Source organism: Dendropsophus ebraccatus, chromosome 1 (genome assembly GCF_027789765.1).
Source record: "Dendropsophus ebraccatus isolate aDenEbr1 chromosome 1, aDenEbr1.pat, whole genome shotgun sequence".
In the NCBI taxonomy this organism is placed as follows: Eukaryota; Metazoa; Chordata; class Amphibia; order Anura; family Hylidae; genus Dendropsophus; species Dendropsophus ebraccatus.
In genome coordinates, this window is record NC_091454.1 from 220,760,223 (window position 1) to 220,784,588 (window position 24,366).

A 24,366-nucleotide genomic window follows, 5' to 3' on the forward strand; every position below is an offset into this window, starting at 1 on the left:
AGGCACTAATGGAAACTAACTACAATACAGTGGCACAGAAGGGGCAAATTACAGTATGGGAGCACAAAAGGAGGCCTAACTGTTGTGTAGGGCACAAAGAGACTCTATTACTGCTTATAGAGAGATGGAGAGCGTACTGGAAATGCAAGGCTGACAAATAAAATCATAGAATACATCCCCTATGATGTTACCTGTGATCTCTGGATGTAACTATAGTGTACTCCCTTATACACCTTGCACAGCACTTGTGTAATGCTGTCATCTACAACTATATTGTTATTTCCAATATAGTTACCATGTAGTAACATATGGTCAGGGTCTGGCGGTATTGCTTCTAACTTGTATAGTGATATATTGAAAACGTTGCTGCATTGGTACTGTACTAATTCTTGTATACTGATGCTATTTGATAAATGTAGGATTTTTAAAGGTACAGTATATTTTACTTCATGTCATCATTGGGACTCCCCCAGATTGTAGGTTGAAGGTCTTATTTCACATTCTGCCCAATCAGGCACATATTCCTGCATGTAATAAAGACGGTAATCTACAGAGGAGCCTATAATTGGCTTGATTGTTGTCTTTTGGCAAGTTTAAAAATAATCGTTGGCCAAGCGTGCATTGCTTCGTGTTATGTAAGGTGTGTGGTCGGCATAAAATTAAAGTATGTAAAAAAATAATAAACACTATACTTACCTCTCCACGCTCTCTGGTGTCCTCCTGTCTGTTCCCTGCTCACCTCAGCAGCCACGGACACATGAACAGCCGTCTGTGCAGTGACAGGCCGCTCAGCCAATCATTGGCCGCAGCACTGTCACATCTCGTCAGTGATTGGTTGAGCAATTGTCTCTTCAGAGACAGCTTTAGATGTGCAAGCAGCTTCTGTAGTGAGCAGGCAACAGGCAGGAGGACAGCGGAGAGCGTGGAAAGGTAAGTATAGTGTTTATTAAAGTTAGGGCTGCACGGGCATCATTAGGGTTGCAACACTGAAGATATGACACTGTGATACAATGTAAAGTAGTCAGTGTACAGCTTGTATGACATTTGACAGTGTACATTTGGTGTGCCCTCAAAATAACTCAACGCTCAGCCATTAATATTTAAAGCCCTTGCAAAAAAAAAAGTGGGTGCACCCCTAAGTGATAATGGCCCAAATATGAATTGTTGCTCTACATATAAATGGCCTAGGTTTAAGATTGCCAACACCCTGAAACTAAGCTACAGCATGGTGGCCAAGACCAGACAGGGGTTAAACAAGGTTCCAGAACAGGCCTCGCCATGGTCGACCAAAGGAGTTGAGTGCAGATGTATGATTGCTGCCAGCATTGCTGCAGAAGTTACAGGGGTTGGAGGATCAGGCTATTAGTGATCAGACCGGTGGGAGATCAGTCAGGGCTGGCCCCAGCACCCGGCTTACTCAGGCAATGACCAGGGCCTTACTGGGGCTGGAGGCTTCAGGAAGGGTCATCCAAACCACCCACATCTGATCTCACTGCAGCTGCACATCACTCGGGGGGGGGGGGGCACCAAATGATTTACTGGCCCCCAAGTGATGTGCAGCTCTGGTGCCGGTAAGTGCACTAAAAACAAAAACTACATTCACCTCCCATACAGCCCCCCCTCTGTCGCCCGGTCTCCTGGTGATTTTCTCTCCAGTTCTCTTGTCCATCACAGACAGCATGCATTATGGATGCTGCCTGCGCCAGAAGTCTCGCCCACCTTTCAGATGCAGCTAGGACTTCTGGCACAGGCAGCGTTTGTCACACGTGCTACCTGTGCCTGAAAAGAAAACGGTGTGCGTGTGTGTGTGTGTGTGTGTGTGGGGGGGGGGGGGGAAACCGGGGGACCTGCAACCTTGGGGAAGCGTGTGGGAGGTGAGGTTTTTTTTTCCTTTGTCTATTTATGTACAGTGGGGGCCATCTTCTAAAGGAGGGGACTGTACTGGGGGCCATATACTGACAGGGGGACTACACTGGGGGGGGGGGGCTACATTTCATCTACGAAAGGGTGACTATACTGGGGGCCATCTGCTAAAGCAGGACATTTCAAGGAACTGCAGTTCATTGAGGATACCAGGAATGCCAACATGCACCGTACCATATGGAAGTAGAGCATGATCCCCTTCCTTTGGGAAAGTGGGCTACAGGGCTGTATTCCAACATGATGACAACGACAAACACACCTCCAAGATGACCACTGCTTTGCGAGAGAATTTAAGGATAAATGTGAGGGACTTGCCAAGCATGTCTCCAGACCTAGACCCTATTGAGCATCTGTGGGGCATCCTCAAATGTAAGCTGGAGGAGCACAAGGTCTCTTACATCCACCACCTTCTGAAAGGCCTGTTTTTAAAAAGAGCCAGGGAAGAGGTGGCTAACCATAGCAATATGCACCTATGTCCCTGTCTCCAGCTGCTGAATGGCTGAGGGGGCCTGACACATCATCACGACCCTGGTCCCCGATCAGACCAGGAAGTGGCCAGGTGACCAGGAACTGGAGCGGAGAAGGGCGGACCCCAGCACTGAAGCCAAGGAGGAGGCTGAACATAACATGCACTGGACTTCCCCTTTAATGTCATCAGGAAGGATTGAAAGACACACAAAATAGTGACACTTTGGGCAGAATTTGGCCATCTTCACCTTAGGTGTATACTCACTTTTGTTACCAGGGGTTTAGACATGAATAGCTGTGTGCTGAGTTGTTTTGAGGGTACACCAAATTTACACTGTTATAATAAGATATAATAAAATGTTTACAAAAATGTGAGGGTGTGTATGTGTACTGACTCTTGTGAGACCCTGTATATCAATTCATTTAGATATTGTGTGGGCATCTGTTCTTACAATCTGTGAATCCTCCATAAAACGTACACTATCTAAACAAGGGGAAATCTGGACTAATGTGTGGCAGAGATAGAAATATGTATGTACAGGTCATGGGAAATGCAATTCCTTGTGTCCTATGAAGAATAATATTATTATTGTAAGGTAAAATAGTTCCATAGGACTGTACATTATTTCTTCCATTTGGCAGAACATGGACTGATTGCACCATCGTACTATATTAGTTCTATTGTACTCTATCAGCCTTTGGGACCTTGTGTGCCTCCGTACAGAGTCTGTGCTCACAGCTTATTCTCATTTTCTTGTCATTTTAATAATTCCAATTATAATTTTCCTTTGATGTTTCCTAAAGGAGCAGCTGAGACACATGACAATATGACGGGATTTCCGCAGTGTATTAGACTATTCTAAAATCCTCCAGAGAACTCCACGGCGTTAACTGCAACCATCTGTTCTATGCAGTAATATCCATCCTGTGTGCTGTGGTGCCATCTCATGGGGTTCTGACAATACAGCACAATTATATTCTATAGTATTCATCCTAATATAGTATCAGAATAGACCATGGATTGCCAATGAAAACAATAAATAAATAAGAAAGTCTCTTATAAGTCCAATATCATTGTATGGTCTATGCAGTCATAATTTTTGTACTCCTTACGTCTTACTTTGTACTTAGGCTTCATTCACACATGAGTATATTTTTGAAGATCCATATTTTTTTTTTTTGCGGATGTTACCGAGGTCCCCCAAAAATTTGGATTCCATAGACTTCTGTTGGTGTTTGTTTTAGAATGACAGCCCGCACTAGGACATGTCCTTTTTTATACAGATCAGCCAAAAATGTGGATCAGAAAAAAATTGGAGAAGTGTGAATAGGCATGAAAAAAACAATGGGATCTAACTTTATCTGCAATTGAGGATCGGCAATTATAGACAAATTTTGGGGACGTGAATGGGACCTTACACTAGATCATTGAGAGTCCATGGGATGCAAGGTCAAACTGGAATAAATCCAAATACCTGCTTAAGTTAATGAAATATTTTTTATATAGAGACTGGAGATGAGTGAAATTTTGTAAATGTTTAGTTAACCAGGTTAGCCTATTTTTGGCTTAAAATTCAGAATTTGTCCAGAGTGAACCTTAAATAAACTGCAATAAAACAGCTGAACAATTGCAAGTGTCCTCTGTTGTCCTCTAAATGGTCTGTTCTAGTCTTTTGTGTCCCCTGCAGCCAAAACCTGCTCAGCCAATCACAGACTGAGACACAGCATCATGGACAGTGATTGACTGAGTGGGCTGTCACTCTCCAGACATGAGCCAATCAATGACCATGTCGCTGTCCAGACTGTCACTCTCATCTCTAAAGTGACAGACAACTCATCCAATCAGTGACTGACTGAGACGGGACAGCGCCAAGTCAGTGATTGGCCGAGCAGGCTCTGCTGTCCAGACAAGAGTGACAGCCTGCTCAGCCAATCATTGGCTGTCTCATCTCAGTCAGTAATTGGGTAAGCTGGCTGGAAGCGTCTGGAGACACCACAGAAACAGAGTAGGATACTGGGGGGGGGGGGGGGGGGGGAATGAGTGGACAGGTGATATGTTTTTAGATGAGTGGCTGTCATCTTAAACTAATTGAAAAAAAAAAAAAACCTTGCAAAAATTTTCCTAATAGAGACGTATAGGTCATCTCTTCCAACAGGGTCTTTATGTCTTGTGTTTTGGCCAAGAAGATCCTTCACCTCCACCTTTCACCATGTAGTCCGTGTTGAGTTATTTTTTTCATTAGTGTTTATTATGTTCTTCCTTTTTTGAAAACACCTTGACCATTACAGTGACAGTAAACATGTTGGCCTTCCTCAGTGTCTGGATACCTTATATTCCGGCCTCCCTCAGTGCTCAGAGCAGGTATGGAGATTTTTGGCATCTTGACCTCCAGTTGGGCTTTGATCATCTGTATGTTTCTCCCTAAATGTTTCGTCATATTGTTTAGGCCCAAAATAAATTCTAGAGAATATTTAGTAAGAAATTCTATTATAAAAAAAATTGAATTTGTAAGAAATATTCTTGGCCTCTAGGTGGCCTTTGAGCACTCATACATTCTTTCCTAAATTTTTTCTTGTCTGAAATAATTGATAACCTATTGTAAGGACAGACCATCAATTGTTGCTAAGCAGGGTGTCAACCACCAGCACCCTTTTTCTTCAGCTGTTTAACACGGCTGCAACACCCATGCTACACAATGGACAGAAGCAAATGCAGCTGTTTCCAATTAAGGACTGGTAGGAGTTGGAGTCAAAGGACTGACAGGAGATAGAGTGACAGGCAAGAGGAATTTCACAGCTCCATAAAAGTCCAAAAGTTTATTGGGTGTCCATAAAATACATACAAAAGTTTTAAAATACACGCGTGTATTTTAAAACTTTTGTATGTATTTTATGGACACCCAATAAACTTTTGGACTTTTATGGAGCTGTGAACTTCCTCTTGCTATGATTATCCAGCTGGTGGTGTAGCCCAGCCCTCTACACATTCTCCAGTCCTACATTGGGAAACCATTCACTCTGCTATGTTACCCTGCACATGGTGAGCTGACTCAGTTTCCTTATTCCTTATGGAGTGACAGGACTGGTGGGAGATGAAGTCACAGGACTGGCGGGAGATGAAGTCACAGGACTGGTTAGTGATGGAGTAACTGGACTGGTAGCAGATGGAGTCACAGGACTGGTGGGAGATGGAGTACACTGCTGGCGGAGGGGATATATACAGGGCTGGGGGGAGAGGGGATATATACACTGCTGTGGGAGGGGATATATACAGGGGTTGGGGGACGGGATGTATATATACTGCTGGGGAGGGGATATATACACTACTGGGGGAGGGGATATATACAGGGCTGGGGGAGGAGATATATACAGGGCTGGGGGAGGGGAAACATACACTGCTGAGGGACGGGATTTATACAAGGCTGGGAGAGGGGATACATACAATGCTGGGGGAGGGGATACATACACTGCTGGAGAGGGAATATATACAGGCAGTGTCAAGCTGGCCCACTGGAGGATCCTCCGGTAGCCCCCCCCCACACACACACACATACACACATGCGGCACACTAACTGACTGTTGGGTGGCAGAGCCCCCCGACACTGATATAGTACCGCTGCTCTATCAATGCTGTCTTCTGACTGGGCCCTCACTTACCCAGTCAGATGACAGCGTCCATGTTCAGGCGCTCCCCCAGGACCAAAGCTGCTCTCCCTGTCACCCTCAGCTGCTCCCCCTGTAACCCCAGGCTACTTCTCCTGAAGACGAGTTGTGGGCAGAGAAGTTTTTGTAATACCAGATGGCGAAGAAAGCTAGTAAGGGAATGCAATCAGAGAAGACATCACCTGTGAGTCATTAGTAACTGCACTGTAATCACTTCTATAGTGTGCAGAGCCTGTGTACCATTGATGCCTAAATGGGTTAGTGTATTGTTTGCGCTAGTGTACGGACACAGGCCTGCAGACACTACAGTACACTAGCGCAAACTTTTACACGGCCTAGGTGCTCCCGACATCATAATCAATCCTGATGCTGCAAGCTCCCAGGTCAGTTCTGCAGAACAACGTCCGTGTATAGAATTCTAAAGATGTATGAATGACCCCTTAGTTACTATGTGGTTACTAAGTTACTAATGGTGGTTGTCCTGGTGAGGTGAAAATATTTGTTTCTGATGTCCCAGTAAGCATCCAGTGTATGATGCACCTAGGACCGAACTACAACGACTGCAGGCACTACAACTCCCACCATTTATTGACAGGAGGGGATATATACACTGCTGGGGGAGGGGATATGTACAGAGCTGGGGGGAGAGGATATATACAGTGCTGGGGAGGGGATATATCCACTGCTGGGGGAGGGGATATATCCACTGCTGGGTAGGGGGATATACACTGCTCAAGGGAGGGGACCACCAGGGGTTGAGAAGAAAGCAGCTATTTCTTTCTATCTCTGGATAACTCCTTTAACATAGGCTGGAACCTCTGATAAAGGCTGATAACAGAGATCAACGGTGTATATATCCTCTAGATACAAACCTATGATAATGGCTGATAACAGAGAACAAGAGTGAGTAAGTGTTGTATACATCTGGCAGAATCAGGACTTTTGTGACACCCTTCCCAGATTAACTCCCAAATTAACTCCCACATTTGGGGCCAAAGGGAAAGATGTATTGTACATATACATATAAGGGGACATTTACTAAGATCTCGCCAGAGGTGTATGCCAGGAGAGGGCGCAGATTTGCCCCTTCTCCCTGGGTTACCGCTACTTTATCCCCCACTTACCCGATGGGCGGGCAGGTGGGGCTAGGGGGGCTCGCAGGCGTAATTCATGATTCAAATGTACACCTGCTTTTGCGCCTCTTAGTGAATCCAGCTGGGGAAAAGGGGGCCTGGCCTAATTAAAGTATGTCGGTCTTCATAAATCCCCTCCATAAGGTTCTCCTTAATACCCACAGCAACCAGGCTTTTGGACGCCTATAGACAACAGGCTGGGATTGTGTCTGATAACAGAGAACAACACTGAGCGAGTGCTGTGTATGTGAACTGTGTATGCCCAGTAAGCTTATACAAACCATCCCAGACACCCAATGTACCAAATCTGGGGTCAGACGTACCTACTGGCATTCATTTTTATTATATAGACTTTTATTAGAAGTTGGGAAGTTCTATTATAAGGCTTCGTAACAGCCCTCTTTATTACATTATTATTTATTCAGCATTACCAAACCATTCTATGAACAAATAAGAGGCAAATCCAAAAATTTAAGGAAGCCAGTTTAACAATTTTCTTTACCATTGATAGGACAATGATACAGCTTTATATTATTTTCTTACCTAAGAGAATTGTCACGAGCAAAAAATTCCCATCCGCTTAGTCATTTCCCCATTTGACGTATTCTCAACAAGAGACTGCAGCTGAGGAATCCCGAGACGCCACCATTTATGTAATTAGATTTCCAGGGACCTTTTTCTTATATGAAATGTTCCATAGAGAATCAACGAGTCCTTAACCCTTCTGTCTAAAGGTGAAGGATCTGCTAATTGCACTTTAATAGTTGTACCGCAAGATAATGTTAGAAATAAAGAGTTAATACGTAAGCTTGGGGCGTAAGAAGCTATAAAAAGAGGACATAAACAAAGAGCAAAGGCAAAAGAAAATGTGAGGAACCGATTCACAACAGCTCACACAACTTGTACCATATGCTATAGGTAACCAGCTTTCTAGGTTGCACCAACTTTATTTTTATCCATCGTTATTGATAAAATCTTTTTGCAACCGACATTCCTATATAAAATATAAATCAAATTCATCATCAACTTATCTTCAAGCCCTAGTTCCTATCATCAGAAGATCTGAAGACCATAAAACCTACAGTAGTCCAAAGTAGTTGTCCGGATGTGTCCAACCTTACCTTTCCACCAATTTTTGTTAAGGACCTAAATTTCTCATTTTACAAATTAAGTACTCATTTCCTCATATGTTATATACAGAGTATCATGTATTACAAAATCATGTTTAATTTTCAAAGCTTGCTAACTCATGACATGTATCTTGGGATATTTCGAGAAAAGGTAAGGAAGGACACATCTGTATCTTGTTACTAAAGTCATGTTGATGAAAGAGATGACTGAGGATGACTTTGAGAGCTCTTAGACTTGGTAGAAGATAGGATGAAGAGATTTTGTTGCTTGGAAATTTCCAGAATTTCTATAGAAATGTTGAAAAATTAGAAAATTCATCCAGCAATCTTCTTCTGAAATGTTTTGATGGCAGGTCAGATTTCAAAAACAACATTTATTTTCTTGACGTTAGTTGCATATGAAATGTAGATGGCTGGAAAGATAGAAGGCCATATATGTAGGTAGAAACCATATTTAGGACTCATCAGATTCCCTTCTTATAACACCTAGAGATGCAGTAAATGGACATGTCTACAGAAAGCATAATGGTAAGAGTCTGCAGAGCAGTATGTCACATGACCATGCCCCACCTTATTCTACTTCTCTGCTGCAATGGACAGCAATGCAGAGTGGACATCTCAGAGCTTCGAGGAGTCACACAGCCAGGGGACATCACGTTAGGGGTTGTGCTTCCTCTTCACCTTGCCACAGACTATCAACAACCATCCTACACCAAGAGGCCTCCCAGACCTGCATGCTCAGTGTAAGTAAGACCTATATATAACAGGGACTTCCATGAGGGGTATTTTTTTTTCTTGTTTTGTTTTTTTGTTCTTTTCGAAATCGGAAAAATCCAATTTGAGTTTGAGATTAAGCAAAATAGCAAATAGTGAAGTGACTATATTTGGGGTGGCAGGTCTAAGTTTTTGAACTATTCTAAGTCAATGAGTGTTAATTTCAGACCATCTTTCATGATACCTACGGTAAGATCCCTGAATTCCATCCTTCATCATCTATACCTCATGTAGTATCCTATTCCATCTATAGTACCACAAGTACTGCCTTGCTGGTGGCTCCATATTATGTATCTGGGTGTGAGGGGTAGAGCTATTGAACAAAGCTTAACAAAGCTGGGCCTTAAGGGCTTTTTTTTATATTGCAAAAAAAAAAAAAAAAAAAGACTTCCTTGATGTTAAAGTTTGAGATGTACTAGCAGAAGCTTCTAAGTAGTGATGGTTCCAGCACTCAAAAAAGTTAAAATAACAGTCCATTATTGCATATCCAAGTTAAAAACGTTGCTGCTCTGCATGACCATCTCGTTTTGCGTGCGCTTATTCATGACCATGAGTAAGTGCCCATGCACAAAAAACACGTTGGTCATGTAGAGCAGCAAAGTTTTTAACTTAGATATGCAATAATGGACTGTTATTTTAACCTCCTTTTGGTGTGCTGGAACCACTGGAACTACTGTACTTCTTCTTAATTTACGGTCGGCCGCCATTGGATCTGTGCACCCTCAGAAATGAACTGTTAGCATATAACATTATCTAGGTAAGCTGACCACCACTTTCTTGATTTTTGAGATGTACTAGGCATTTACAAAGTAAGTCATGTGGACTTTGCTGATCGGTATGTCTTAATACTAATTTCCTTGCTATACTATATGTTTAGATTATATATTCTGCATTGCATATTTACATGTTTTCCTTATATTTTAGGTTCCACTTTGAGAGTTATCAGCAGCTCCAGGCAATGATGTTTGCCACAGAGGAGATCAACAAAGACCCCAATATTCTGCCCAATGTCACACTGGGCTTCCAAGCTTATGATTCGTGTGATGCTCTCCATCTGGACATAGGAAGCTCACTGCAAGTATTAACAGGAACTCACTCAGCAATCCCCAACTACCGCTGCACTTCAAAAATCCCCCTTACCGCAGTCATTGGACCTGCCATCTCCACTCACTCAATCCTGCTGGCGCATATCCTGGGGCTCTACAGGTATCCTCAGGTAACACCATTACTGTGCAACTCTGCTTCTACTATGACATTGTATTTTCTTCAAATCTAAGGAAGACTATAAAAGTTATATTCATGTATATAGGAGCAGTATTATAGAAATTATTGTCACAACTCAGGTCACAGAGAGATGCAGGAGAGACACGGACAGTGTACCCTAAGCTCAGCCCCGCCCACTGTCCCTGCCTACTTGCCGCTATCTGCCCTCAAATGGTGACGGTTCCTGGCCTGGATACGTGAAACAAAAGACAAGACGAACAAACACAATAAGAATTGTCAGCACTCAGGCTTGAAGACCAGCCCGGGGCCTATAGTAAAGTTAATCTGCCCATGATGACCAGAGTAAACCTAGCAGAACAGACACGGGTGGGGCAGGGAAAAGAATTAGACCAGACCAGAGGTCATAAGACAGAGTTCAGACCGGGCACAGACAAAGGCAAACAAAACACAGAATAAGTGGAAGGTTATGGCCAAAAATACAGTCTCCGTCGTACCTTACGCACCGAGGACTGTGCCAAAGTTCTATCATGTGCATTCATAACAGTTATATTCCTGTATATAGGGAGCAGTATTATAATAGTTATATTCTTAGTATATAGATGCAGTATTTGGCCATGTTCAGACCTCATATGAGTACGTCTCTGAAAAGATAATCCCGGCCAGCGCCCACTCGGCTCTTCTTCCTGCAGGAAGAAGCGCTGAGTGAGCGTGAAACATCATTCCAGGGGTGTAAGCGCCCGCAAGTCCGTCTGTCCTCCCTCACCTATTGGATTGAAGTCTAATGCAATAATGGACTTTTATCTTGGAAGATTCGGTGAGTACCCCAGTTTCTGCTATCTTCGATTGTATTGCATACGCTATCTCTTGCATACGCACCCCAAGTACAAGCATATACAGGTCATATCTCTGGCTACACGTCCTATACTGTTAGTGTTGCTGGCAGTGCCGACTGCACTCTACTGCTCCATTATAGTAGTTATATTCTTGTATATAAGAGCAGTATTATAGTAGTTATCCAACAAACAAGAAAAAAGTGATGGCACTGCCTGGCTCTCCACTAGATGGCACTATCTCAGGCTGGGTCCGGTATGTGGTGGTGCTCAATCCGAAATAAACATGCTGTATGAACAATGAATAAAGGATAAAAGGAGGCACTCACCAGCAGTGTATTCAGACCATCCGGCCGACGTCAAAGCGGCACTAAGCCGCGAAACTGCGGTCACCCACCTTGTCTCCCCCGCTCCCCCTGCGCACAGCAATAAAAGCCGGATGGTCTGAATACACTGCTGGTGAGTGCCTCCTTTTATCCTTTATTCATTGTTCATTATAGTAGTTATATTCTTGTATATAGGAGCGGTATTATAGTAGTTATATTCTTGTATATAGGAGCAGTACTATAGTAGTTATATTCTTGTATATAGGAGCAGTATTATAGTGATTATACACGACATGGAGAGAAAGGAACGGCTGCACATCCTATCTATGGCTGATACTAATGCCGCTAGGCTTATTTTAAAAACAACACCAGGGTGTTTGTATACAATTTTATCAAACCATAATAGCCCCGTGTACCACGTGCAGGTCCCCTGGTTCACACGGGTCCCTTTGCTAACTCCACACCGTGTCGGTCAGGGACCGCCAACCCTGCAAAGCGTGCACATGCAGGGAAGGTAGGCCACTGAATGGCCCTGCAACCCACATGTCACAGGACCAAGCCCAAATTGCCCCACCAGAACCCGGCCAGCACCACCGGCGGGGAAGGCTGCCCCCAAACAACACAATTATGAATATGGTATTACACTCACCACTGCTGCCCACACAGAATGGGGAAGACATAAGGTACTGACATGTGAGCACAGGCATATCCTGCTAATTTTGTTCATGTGGGTCTTATAAAGGAGTGCGAGCTGTTCAGAAAAGGGAGAACTGTAAAAACACGACATGGAGAGAAAGGAATGGCTGCAGATCCCATCTATGGCTGACACTAATGCCGCTAGGCCTATTTTAAAAATCAACACCAGGGTGTCTGTATACAATTTGATCAAACCATAATAGCCCCGTGTACCACGTGCAAGTCCCCTAGTTTACACGGGTCCCTACGCTAACTCCACACCTAGCGGTCAGTGACTGCCAACCCCGCAAAGCGTGCACATGCAGGGAAGGGAGGCCATGGAATGGCCCTAAAACCCCAACGTCACAGGACCAAGCCCAAATTGCCCCACCAGAACCCGTTCTGTGTGAGCAGCAGTGGTGAGTGTAATACCAAATTCATACTTGTGTTGTTGTAGGGACCCGTGTAAACCAGGGACCTGCACGTGGTACACGGGGCTATTATGGTTTGATCACGTTATATACAGACACCCTGGTGTTGAATTTTAAAATAGGCCTAGCGGCATTAGTATCAGCTATAGATGGGATCTGCAGCCGTTCCTTTCTCCTCATGTCGGGTTTTACAGTTCTCCCTTTTCTGAACAGCTCGCACTCCTTTATAAGACCCACATGACCAAAATTAGCAGGATATGTCTGTGCTCACATGGCAGTACCTTATGTCTTCCTCATTCTGTGTGAGCAGCAGTGGTGAGTGTAAAACCATATTCATAATTGTGTTGTTTGGGGGCAGCCTTCCCCACCGGTGTGCTGGCCGGGTTCTGGTTGGGCAATTTGGGTTGTCCTGTGACATTGGGGTTGCAGGGCCATTCCATGGCCTCCCTTCCCTGCATGTGCACGCTTTGCGGGGTTGGCGGTCACTGACCGACACGGTGTGGAGTTAGCGTAGGGACTTGTGTGAACCAGGGGACCTGCACGTTGTACACAGTGCTATTATGGTTTGATCAAATTATATACAGACACCATGGTGTTGAATTTTAAAATAGGCCTAGCGGCATTAGTATCAGCCATAGATGGGATGTGCAGCCATTCCTTTCTCTCCATGTCGTGTATTTTAGTAGTTATATTCTTGTATATAGGAGCAGTATTATAGCAGTTATAATATTTTTCATAGGAGCAGTATTATAGTAGTTATATTCCTGTATATAGGGAGCAATATTATAGTAGTTATATTCCTGTATATAGGGGGCAGTATTATAGTAGTTATATTCCTGTATATAGGAGCAGTATTATAGTAGTTATATTCTTGTATATAGGAGCAGTATTATAGTAGTTATATTCCTGTATATAGGAGAAGTATTATAGTAGTTATATTCCTGTATATAGGGGGCAGTATTATAGTAGTTATATTCCTGTATATAGGAGGCAGTATTATAGTAGATATACTCCTGTATATAGGAGCAGTATTATAGTAGTTATATTCTTGTATATAGGAGCAGTATTATAGTAGTTATATTCCTGTATATAGGGAGCAGTATTATAGTAGTTATGAAATGTGGTAGAGACAGAACGGCTGGCACTACTACCTGCACAACCAGACTGCGATGTAACAGACAGGCAAGCTCTAGACTGGATAAAATATACGGCTAGTGGAGGTGCCCAGTGCCAAAGAAAAACAGTCCAGCAAGAATGGAGTAGAAAAATTGAGGCGGTCACTCACCACTTTAGATGCCGAAGGTACTTTATTCATCCAGACATGAACATAGCAGGGAAGGGGGAAGATGGAGGAGCGGGTGCAATCAGACAAACGTTTTCGCGGACTTCCGCTTCGTCAGGTCTGGCTACGTCACACAGGTGAGGGTGTGTTTTATAGGTAATGTGATACAAGTGAAAATAGTATGAAACTATTACAAAAATATATTATAAAAACACATTAAAAACAAGCCGCAGCAAATGAATTAGAATAGTAGGGCATTTAAATCATTTCTCTCGTTGAGGCCAGAGACGCCCGTAGCGTCCAATCGGATGATCCATCTGGTCTCACACTTAAGCAACAATTTCAACCAGTCCCCACCGCTGCCGGGAGGGTTAACCCTTTCTAAACCTATCACCTTTAAACATTTCGCATCATTAGCATGATCGTTGCGTATGTGGTTGATAAGGCGGGGGACCCCTTTACCCGAACGTAGCGAATAGAGGTGTTCCTTAAATCTTGTCCACAAGGGCCTCTTAGTTTTCCCTATATAGTACTTGTGACAAGGGCAGATAACGGCATATACTACGTGAGTAGTTTTACAGGTAATAAACTGTTTAATAAAACATTCTACCCCTCCCAAAACAATGTAGGCTCCTCCATCTTCCCCCTTCCCTGCTATGTTCATGTCTGGATGAATAAAGTACCTTCGGCATCTAAAGTGGTGAGTGACCGCCTCAATTTTTCTACTCCATTATAGTAGTTATATTCCTGTATATAGGAGCAGTATTATAGTAGTTATATTCTTGTATATAGGGGCAGTATTATAGTAATTGTTGTCTAGTTAACAAATGAAAACCTAATTTTACAAAGCTTTTAAGCCATGCTACCCAACTACAGTACCTTGTAGGGACTACGTATGTATAGTGTATATCATGTGAATATTACTTGGATACTGTGTTACTAAAAGTCCTTGTCCTCGTCTACTAGGCTTCATCTAAAGCCTGATATGACAATATCATATAAGAAAGTTTAGAGAACATTGACATTTTCCCATATCTGCTAGGAGAAATTATAACTATTTAACACGCTATTCCCTGCATTGTCTACCAAGAGACCTAATATAGGACAGAAGGTCATCCCACAAATTGTGCCATTTTGCACGTTAAACTTTGTACGTTGAACATTTGTATTTTAAAATGGAACAGAATCACAATATAATTTACTGTCTTTTATTATTATTATTATTATTATTATTATTATTATTATTATTATGTTACAGATCAGTCATTACTCAACAAGTCATCTCCTTAGTGACCGCAAAAAGTTTCCTTCTTTCTTCAGGACTGTTCCCAGTGATGCCTTCCAGTCTCAGGGACTAGCCAAACTAGTCTTGCACTTTGGTTGGACCTGGGTTGGGTTGCTAGCTATTAATAATGATTATGGTCAACAAGGGATCCAGCTGGTCAGACAGGAAATAATAAAAAGTGGAGGATGTGTGGCTTTTACAGAGACCATTATTATGAATCAACCAGATCACAACGCTCCTCACATTGTGAATGTGATACGGGAGTCTACTGTCAATGTAATCGTAGTCTTTTCCACAGATGTAGAACTTGTGCCAATTCTTGAAGAAATGCTGAGACATAACATTACCAATAAAACCTTTGTAGCAAGTGATGCCTGGTCCACCACTAGCCTTCACTCCATCAAACGATTTTCAAGACTTCTGACTGGCACCATTGGCCTGGCCTTCTACAGTGGAAGTATTCCAGGACTCAGCAGGTTCCTCAATGAAGTTCACCCAAAATCATCCTTGGAAAAGTATTGGATAAAGATATTTTGGGAAGAGACTTTTAATTGCAAGTTCTTCCCTGAAAGGAACTCAACAAATGTACTGGGCAATGTTGTCAATGAATGTACAGGCCAAGAGAATCTGGAAAACATCAAGAATAGCTTTACTGATGTCTCCAACTTAAGGACAACATACAATGTGTACAAGGCAGTCCATGTTGTGGCCAATGCATTGGAGGATCTGAATAATTGTAGGATAACCAAAGGTTCATTATCACAATATAACTGTGCAGACATCTATCGATTCAATCCCTGGCAGGTAAATATCATACTTTATCTCCCAGCATAATTAGACCTTTTTTCCTTATTAGAGGTATTCCTTGACAGATATTGTCACCTTAATATTCAGACCTTGTGGATAGACCATCAATATTAAAAACCCGGACAACCCCTTCTGGGCTCCAATGCAAAACTGTTATAGGCCGACCACCTACCATGTGCGATTTATAATATTAGTGTTCCTTTTGTTACAAACCATCTATTGGCCCCATTAGACAACAAGGTCTGGGTACAACTACTACCTATGCATCCCAAAAAGCTACATCCATGAAGCTAATTATGATAATAGCCACTGTAGTTGCGTCTTCCAACAATATATGTCATCAGTCATTGTCTTGGTAATCTTCTATGTCTTCCTGTTTTTCTTCCATAAAGCTTCTCTACTATATGAAGAAAGTGAGGGTTAAGCTAAGTGGTGGAAAAGAACTCTACTTTGATGAGAATGGGGACCCGCCTTCAGTCTACGACATTGTGAACTGGCAGGTGAGCCCTGAAGGAGCTTTACAACAGGTCAAGGTTGGAAGTTTTGACATGGCTGACTCCACTGGTCAGTTCTTCACCATAAACACAAGTCTGTTGATGTGGGCGACTGAAGACCATCAGGTAAGACGAGTGTACTTACAAATAACATCTATCTATCTATCTATCTATCTATCTATCTATCTATCTATCTATCTATCTATCTATCTATCCCATATCTACCTTTTATCTAGACTCCATTGTCAGTATGTAGTCGGAGCTGTCCGTATGGTTTTTGGAAAGCAGCTAGAGAAGGAGAACCTGTCTGCTGCTTTGAGTGTGTCCCTTGTCCTCATGGAGAGATCACTAATAAAACAGGTAAGTATTTTCTTCTCCATTCTTCTCTCAAGGAAACTAGAGGTGACACAAATGGCCAGACTTACTAATGCAAATATGACAGACTTTTGTCTGACACAACTTGTGCCACATTTACTTTTTGTATACACTTTTCAGAAACTTTTCTGAATCTTTTGGAAAAGGGTGTGACCTCTGTAAAGGGACGTGGTTGTGGCAAAAGAGTGTGGCTTATGATCTGTCTCCTTCAATTCATGTTTTAAACTGCTGACACCGTTAGGTAGTTGTTAGGTCAAGTAGAAACATGTTGTCCTTCATGTATCCATCTTTGCTTTCAGAATGCTGAAAAATTTGACGGTTTTAGTAAATCTTGGTTTGTATTTGAAACCCCTCATAGATAATGTTGCTTATCTTACAGATTCTCTTGATTGCATAAAGTGTCCATTGGATCAGTGGCCGAATGTTGAAAAATCCAGATGCTTTCCCAAACCTGTAGAATACCTCTCTTATGAAGATCCACTTGGAGCATCCTTGACGGCCATCAGTGTATTTTCCTCTCTGGTCCCTGACTTCATTCTTAGACTTTTTGTTCGACATAAGTCGAGCCCAGTAGTTAAAGCCAACAACTATTCCCTAAGTTGTGTCCTCCTGATGTCCTTGTCCTTGTGTTTTCTCTCCTCTCTGGCTTTTATTGGTTACCCCCAGTATGAGAAATGTTTGTTCCGTCAGACGACATTTGGTATGGTTTTTGCTCTGTGCATCTCCTGCATTTTAGCCAAAACTATCATGGTGGTACTGGCATTTATGGCCACCAAACCAGGCACCAGCCTACGGAGATGGGCAACACCTCTTGTGTCTTACATGATAGTTTCTACTGGATTCTTGTTACAGCTAGTTCTGTCCATTACTTGGTTGATACTTGCACCTCCATTCCCACAATACAGCACCTATTCCCAGTCTGTTGTCATCATCGTTGAATGTAATGAAGGTTCTTCCATTGCATTCTGGACCATGTTGGGTTATCTCTTCCTGCTAGCCACTATTAGTTTCATTGTGGCCTTTATGGCTAGAAGACTTCCTGACAGTTTTAATGAAGCCCAGTTTATTACGTTCAGCATGTTGGCCTTCCTCAGTGTCTGGATATCTTATATCCCCGCCTCACTTAGCGCCCAGGGCAAGTACACAGTTGCCATGGAAATATTTGCCATATTGGCATCCAGTTGGGCTCTGTTAATCTGTATGTTTCTTCCCAAATGTTTTATAATATTGTTAAGACCAAATTTGAACTCAAAAGTTCACATCACAAGGAAAGATTTGGATTAAAACTTAATCTAAGTCAGGTGACAAAAAAATGTTTAGCACAGGCAGGAGGTGTGAGGAACATAATAAAGAAGGTATACTTGCTGGTCCCCATGTCCCCACTGCTCCGTGTCTAGCTCCTTGACCTCCCTCGGCATTTTCCATCTCTCCCTCCTACAACATCATGACCCGGCAGATGGATTCCCTGCTTAGCCGGTTAGTCACTGAGGTGGAACACCGCAGCAGTTAATGTCTGGCTGAATGAGCTATTTGCTGAATGGGCTATGCTAGGTGCACTATACTCACCAGATCTGGGCGTCCGGAGCAGCGATCGGGTCCCGCGCGTCCTCGCGTCTTCACTTCCGGGTTCGATCGTGTCCCGTCGGCAATTTCCGGCTCTTCTGGCTTTTCCCTGGTCCCTATCTTCGGCAGTCTTCTTCAGCTTCTCTGTACTGCCCCCTAGCGGCTGATCAGTGAATATCATTCACTGATCAGTTGCTTTAGGTTAAAAAAAAAAGTTTTTTTTTTTTTCCAATTTTTTTTTTTTACTTTTTATTCGCCCTAACAGCGCTGAGTGCTGATCAGCATCGCACTGATCAGCATCGGCGTTTTTCCCCCCTATATCCTACCGCCACTGTCTGCTGATAAGTACCGCACACAAGTGCGGCATTTATCAGCTGCTTCTTTTTTGGCGTAGAGATATTTTTTTCTTACTGTCAAAAAAACCTAAAAAACACTACACTACATCACACTACATGAAATAAAGTTTTACACTACACCACTACACATTTACATACCCCATATTCTAGTCTCGGTATAAAGATGGCCCCCAGGGTGTTTTCGGTGTCGGACGCATACGTTATTATTGCCTCCAACATCGAAACAGCCAGTGAGGATGAATGGGGGGATCCTTCTTTTCTCCATTCATCCTCATCATCCTCTTCATCCAGTGACGTGTCTGGGGGTAGCGTAGCGTACGCTGCCCCCCAGACATATCTTTTCCGCCAGTACCGTCCCAATAAGAGATCACGGTATGGCGTGAAATTCTCCAAACTCTGTGAGAATACCTCAGGGTACACTTACAGATTTAGGGTACGTGCACACTGCAGAATGGCGAAGGATAACCCTTTGTGAATTCCGCAGCTGGCACCCACCTGCGGACTGATGGAGGCGCGTCTCTGCCCGTGTCATAGATTCCATTCTATGCACGGGCGGATTCCGTTGTCCGTCCAAAGAATGAACACGTTGTACACGAATGTACACGCCTGTACATAGAATGGAGTGTGACATGAGTGGAGACGCGCGCCTCCATCAGTCCGCCGGTGGGTGCCAGCTGCGGAATGCACAAAGGGTTATCCTTCGCCATTCCGTAGTGTGCACGTACCCTTAGAGTGTATGATGGAAGGGACACCCGAATCCAGCCCCCAGATGACCCCCCCATCCTCGGAGTTAGTGGGAAGATCATTCGGGAACTGATCTTCCCACTGCTGGATAGAGGTTACCACCTGTACGGAGATAACTTTTATACCAGCGCCCCCTCTTCTGGTCCCTCGCTGCCCGAGCTACTGTAGCTTGCGGCACGATCCGAAAATATCAGAAGTAGTAATAGAGTCCTAATATTTAGCAGCCATGGAGTGGACCCAGCGCTTCTGGATATGAAGGACCCCGTATCGCACCAGGACAACATTTTCCAAGTGACGTCCCCCACACTGGAAAACAGGAGACCCCAGAAGAAGTGCAGAGTGTGGCATAACAGGGGGATCAGGAAGGACACCATTTTCCAGTGTGACACCTGTCCTGATCACCCCGTCCTCTGCATACTGGATTGCTTCAAGGTGCACCACACGTCACTGGGGTTCTACATTATCTAAATTCTGTCCCTTATTCCTATTTCAGGGGTCATGTAGATCCAGGGATTATTCTGATCGCCATTATGGAGTCGGGAAGGAATTTTTCCCCTGTGATGAAGCTATTGTCGTCTGCCTCACAAGGGTTTTTTGCCTTCCTCTGGATCAACACAGGTTGAATTTGATGGGCACCTGTCATTTTCAACCTTATAAACTAATAATTGGCCTAATACCCCCAAATAAATTAGAATTGTCCCTTTTCCCCAGCTAAATAGGTATGGCCTCCATTCCCATTAGAGGATGCCATGATGCAATTACAAAGCCTCTGTGCGGCCAGGACAGTAGAAACCCCCCACAATTGACCCCATTCTGGAAACTACACCCCATAAGGAATCTAACGAGGGGGGCACGGGTATATGGCCCCCTGGTGACGGCCACATTTGGGCCGTGAAATTGAAAAAAATTGTATTTTTTATTTTCATGGCACATGTTCTACACATGTGCCCATCACCAGTGGGGTCCATATGCTCACTTTACCCCTTGTTAGATTCCTTATGGGGTGTAGTTTCTAGAATGGGGTCACTTGTGGCTTTGTAAATGCGACATGGCCTCCATCCTCCATTCCAGACTCTAAATGGCGCTCCGTCCCTTTGGTCGCTTGCCTTGTGCCCATACAGCACATTATGTCCACATGTGGGGTATTTTCGTACTCGGGGGAAATTAACCTACACGTTTTGCATTCATTTTATTTTTTAACCCCTTGTGGAAATGGAAAAAATCAAGGCTAGACCAACATTTAGTGTAAAAAAATGTTTAATTTTTACACTAAATCATTGATCTTGTCTTGATTTTTTCATTTTCACAAGGGGTTAAAAGATAAAAAAAAAACACAGAGCGATTTCCCCTGAGTACGAAAATACCCCACATGTGGACATAAAGCACCATGCAGGTGCAGGGTAAGCCTCCAAAGGGAAGGAGCGCTATTTGGCTTTTGGAGGCTGGATTTGGCTGGAATGGATTTCGAGGGGCCATGTTGCATTTAAAAGGCCCCTGTGTTGCCAAGACAGTTGAAACCCCCCACAAGTGACCCCATTATGGAAACTACACCCCTCAGGGAATGTAACAAGTGATGTAGTGAGCATATGTACCCCACTGGTGACGGGTACAAATGTGGAACAATGTGGCGTTAAAATGAAATATTACATTTTTTACACTATAATGTTGGTCTAGCCTTGAATTTTTCATTTTCACAAGGGGTTAAAAGAGAAAAAAAGCCACAAAATGTGTAGAGCAATTTCCCACAAGTCCGTAAATACCCCACATGTGGACATAAACCGCAATGTGGGTGCAGGGCAAGCCTCCGAAGGGAAGGAGCACCATTTGGATTTTGGAGGTTGGATTTGGCCAGAATGGATGATGAACGCCATGTCGCATTTACAGAGCCCTCATGCTGCCAAAACACTGGAAACCCCCCACAAGTGACCCCATTCTGAAAACTACACCCCTCAAGGAATCTAACAAGGGGTGCAGTGAGGATATGTACCCCTGGATGACGGGCACATATGTGCCGTGAAAGTGAAAAAATGAAAATTTTCACTTTCACGTCACATTTTTCTACATTTGTGCCCGTCACCAGTGGGGTCCATATGCTCACTGCACCCCTTATTAGATTCCTTGAGGGGTGTAGTTTCCAGAATGGGGTCACTTTTGGGGGGTTTCCAGTGTTTTGGCAGCACAATTGCTTTGTAAATGAGACATGGCCCTTGAAATCCATTCCAGTGAAATCCAGCTTCCAAAAGCCAATTGGCGCTCCTTCCCTTTGGAGGCTCGCCCTGCACCCAAATTGCGCTTTATGTCCACATGTGGGGTATTTCCGTACTTGGGAGAAACTGCGCTACACATTTAGTGTTTTTTTTTCCTTTCATCCCTTTGTGAAAATGAAAAATTGAAGGCTAGAACAACGTTTTAGTGTAAAAAATAAATTTTTCTTTTTTTCACGCCATATTGTTAGGAAAATTTGTGAAGCACCTGTGGGGTCCAGATGCTCACCGCACCCCTTGTTATATTCCATGAGGGGTCTAGTTTTCAAAATGGTGTCCCTTTAGGGGTGTTTTTTAGGTTTTGGCACCCCAGAGCCTCTGCCAACCTGAAGTGGTACAGTCAGAAATGACCAAATATGACGGAGCCATTGAAATTCACTAGGCGCTCCTTTATATCTGAGGCTTGTGGTTGCGTCAAATAGCGCAATAGGGCCACATATGGGGTATTTCTATAAACTGCAGAAACGGGGAAATCAATATTGGGGTGCATTTCTCTGGTAATAAGTTTATAAATATGAAAAATATTGGATTACAATAAAATCTCTGCACAGAAAATTAAAATTTTCAAATTTCTTACGCACTTAGCTTTTATTTCTGTGACTCTGCTAAAGGGTTAAAAAACTTTCTGGATGTGCTTTTGCAGAGTTTGGTGGGGGTCAGTTTCTGAAATTGGGTGCTTTGTGGGGCTTTCTAACATACAGGCCCCTCAAATACACTTCAAACCTGAACAGGTCCCTAAAAATATCTGATTTTAAAATTTTACAGAAAATTTGGAAATTTGCTGCTTATGTTTTACGCTTTCTATTGTCTAAAAAAAATGAAATATAGTTTAATAAATGCCGCCAACATAAAGTAGACATGTTGCTAATGCTATTTAATATATAATTTATGTGGTATAACCACTTTCTGTATAAGCAAAAAAGTTTCAAAGTTGGAAAAATGCATTTTTTCACAATTTTTCACGTTATTTGTTTTTTTTTTTCATAAAGATTTGTTATAAGTATTGACTACAATTTACCAGAAATGTAAAGTACAATATGTCACGAGAAAACAATCTCGGAATCAGCCGGATAGTTAAAAGCATCCCGAAGTTATTAATGAATAAAGTGACACTGGTCATATTCATAAAATTTGTCATTAAGGCCATTTCAGGCTCTGTCTTTAAGGGGTTAAGTAGTTTCTTTATTATGTCTACCCCACCCCTCACTGTGATTTTGAATTTCGATGGACTTCTTCTTTGAGACAACTTTAATAGTCTTTGTAAATATTTTGGCATGAAAATATAAAAAAATTGTAAAAATTACTATATTGATAAAAATAAATTCTGATGTGACCCTTGTGGACTGTTATTGGAATCCTGTTATTTATACATTTTCTCCCACTCAACTTAGCCTGTAAGAGAGAGTTAAAAAAAACATCTTGTTGTGGAGCGAAATACTTCTTTAAGGGATTCTCTGGTGTGATTCTGGTAACTGGGGATTGAGACCCCATTGAACTCCACTTTTTGGTCCCACACTGACATGTTTCTACAAATAACTAGTTGACGTGATCCATGCCTGCAGCAAGTGATTGGCTGAGCGCTCATTTGCTATATAAGATGAGACAAGGTAGTAGAGATCAGCAGAAATTTCTTGGGAGCAGAAGAAAGTCATGCCTGTTGTGCTATGGAGCAGGCAATTCTTCTCTTTTTTCATCTGAAAAAAGAGAAGTGCCTTGAAAAAGTATTCATACCCTTGAACTTGGTAGGTGCTTGTCCCGAGCTTGTCATGAGCAGATAAAATCACACCCAATCATGATGTTCAATAGCTGCCCAATGCCACCACTCTGTGAAAATTGGGAAGTTACTGAACACCAATTGCCACTGGTCACTTTGTCGTTCCCCTTTCCCCCAATCCAGACTGGTCATCTTGTCATCCCACCTTTCCCTTATCCAGACTGGTCATCTTGTCATCCAACCTTTCCCTTATCCAGACTGGTCATCTTGTCATCCCACTTTTCTTTTATCCAGACTGGTCATCTTGTCATCCAACCTTTCCCTTATCCAGACTGGTCATCTTGTCATCCCACTTTTCTTTTATCCAGACTGGTCATCTTGCCATCCCACCTTTCCCTTACCAAGACTGTCATCTTGCCATCCCACCTTTCCCTTGGTCTGACTGGTCATCTTGCCATCCCACCTTTCCCTTACCTAGACTGATCATCTTACCATCCCACCTTTCCCTTACCCAGACTGGTCATCTTACCATCCCACCTTTTCCTTACCCAGACTGGTCATCTTGCTATCCCACCTTTCCCTTACCCAGACTGGACATCTTGCCACTTCACCTTTCCCTTATCTATCCCTTATCTAGACTAGTCATCTTACCATCCCACCTTTCCCTTGTCCAGACTGGTCATCTTGCCATCCCACCTTTCCCTTACCCAGATTGGTCATCTTGCTGTCCCACCTCAGACTGTTTACAATCTTTAGACAGATATTCTGTCTATACAGTATATGGTTAATATAAATAAAAACACACTTATTTTAAAATTAAAACTAAAGAGGGATAGCTAGCCTATTATGCAGCCAGGGCTGCCCCCACCCCAGCTTTATTACCACCACCCAACACCTGGCCCAAA

The 24,366-nt window shown here is 43.0% G+C and overlaps 1 protein-coding gene across 1 annotated transcript; it reads left to right on the forward strand.

Annotated features, from left to right (window-relative positions):
- Positions 1–2,189: 2,189 nt before the first annotated feature.
- Positions 2,190–18,104, forward strand: LOC138784773 (extracellular calcium-sensing receptor-like). Its single transcript, XM_069960465.1, has 8 exons — positions 2,190–2,312; positions 8,388–8,468; positions 8,600–8,670; positions 10,016–10,307; positions 15,118–15,948; positions 16,344–16,571; positions 16,682–16,805; positions 17,200–18,104. The coding sequence occupies exons 1-8, from the start codon at positions 2,190–2,192 to the stop codon at positions 18,102–18,104; spliced, it is 2,655 nt and encodes an 884-aa protein (XP_069816566.1).
- Positions 18,105–24,366: the final 6,262 nt, after the last annotated feature.

What these genes read in the sequence shown, in the direction of transcription:
- LOC138784773 (XM_069960465.1), top strand. Translation starts at nt 2,190, where the DNA reads ATGACCACTGCTTTGCGAGAGAATTTAAGGATAAATGTGAGGGACTTG. An exon ending in GGCTCTACAGGTATCCTCAG is followed by an intron (nt 10,308 to 15,117) that starts GTAACACCATTA and finishes ATTATGTTACAG; the next exon opens with ATCAGTCATTACTCAACAAG. An exon ending in AGAGATCACTAATAAAACAG is followed by an intron (nt 16,806 to 17,199) that starts GTAAGTATTTTC and finishes CTTATCTTACAG; the next exon opens with ATTCTCTTGATTGCATAAAG.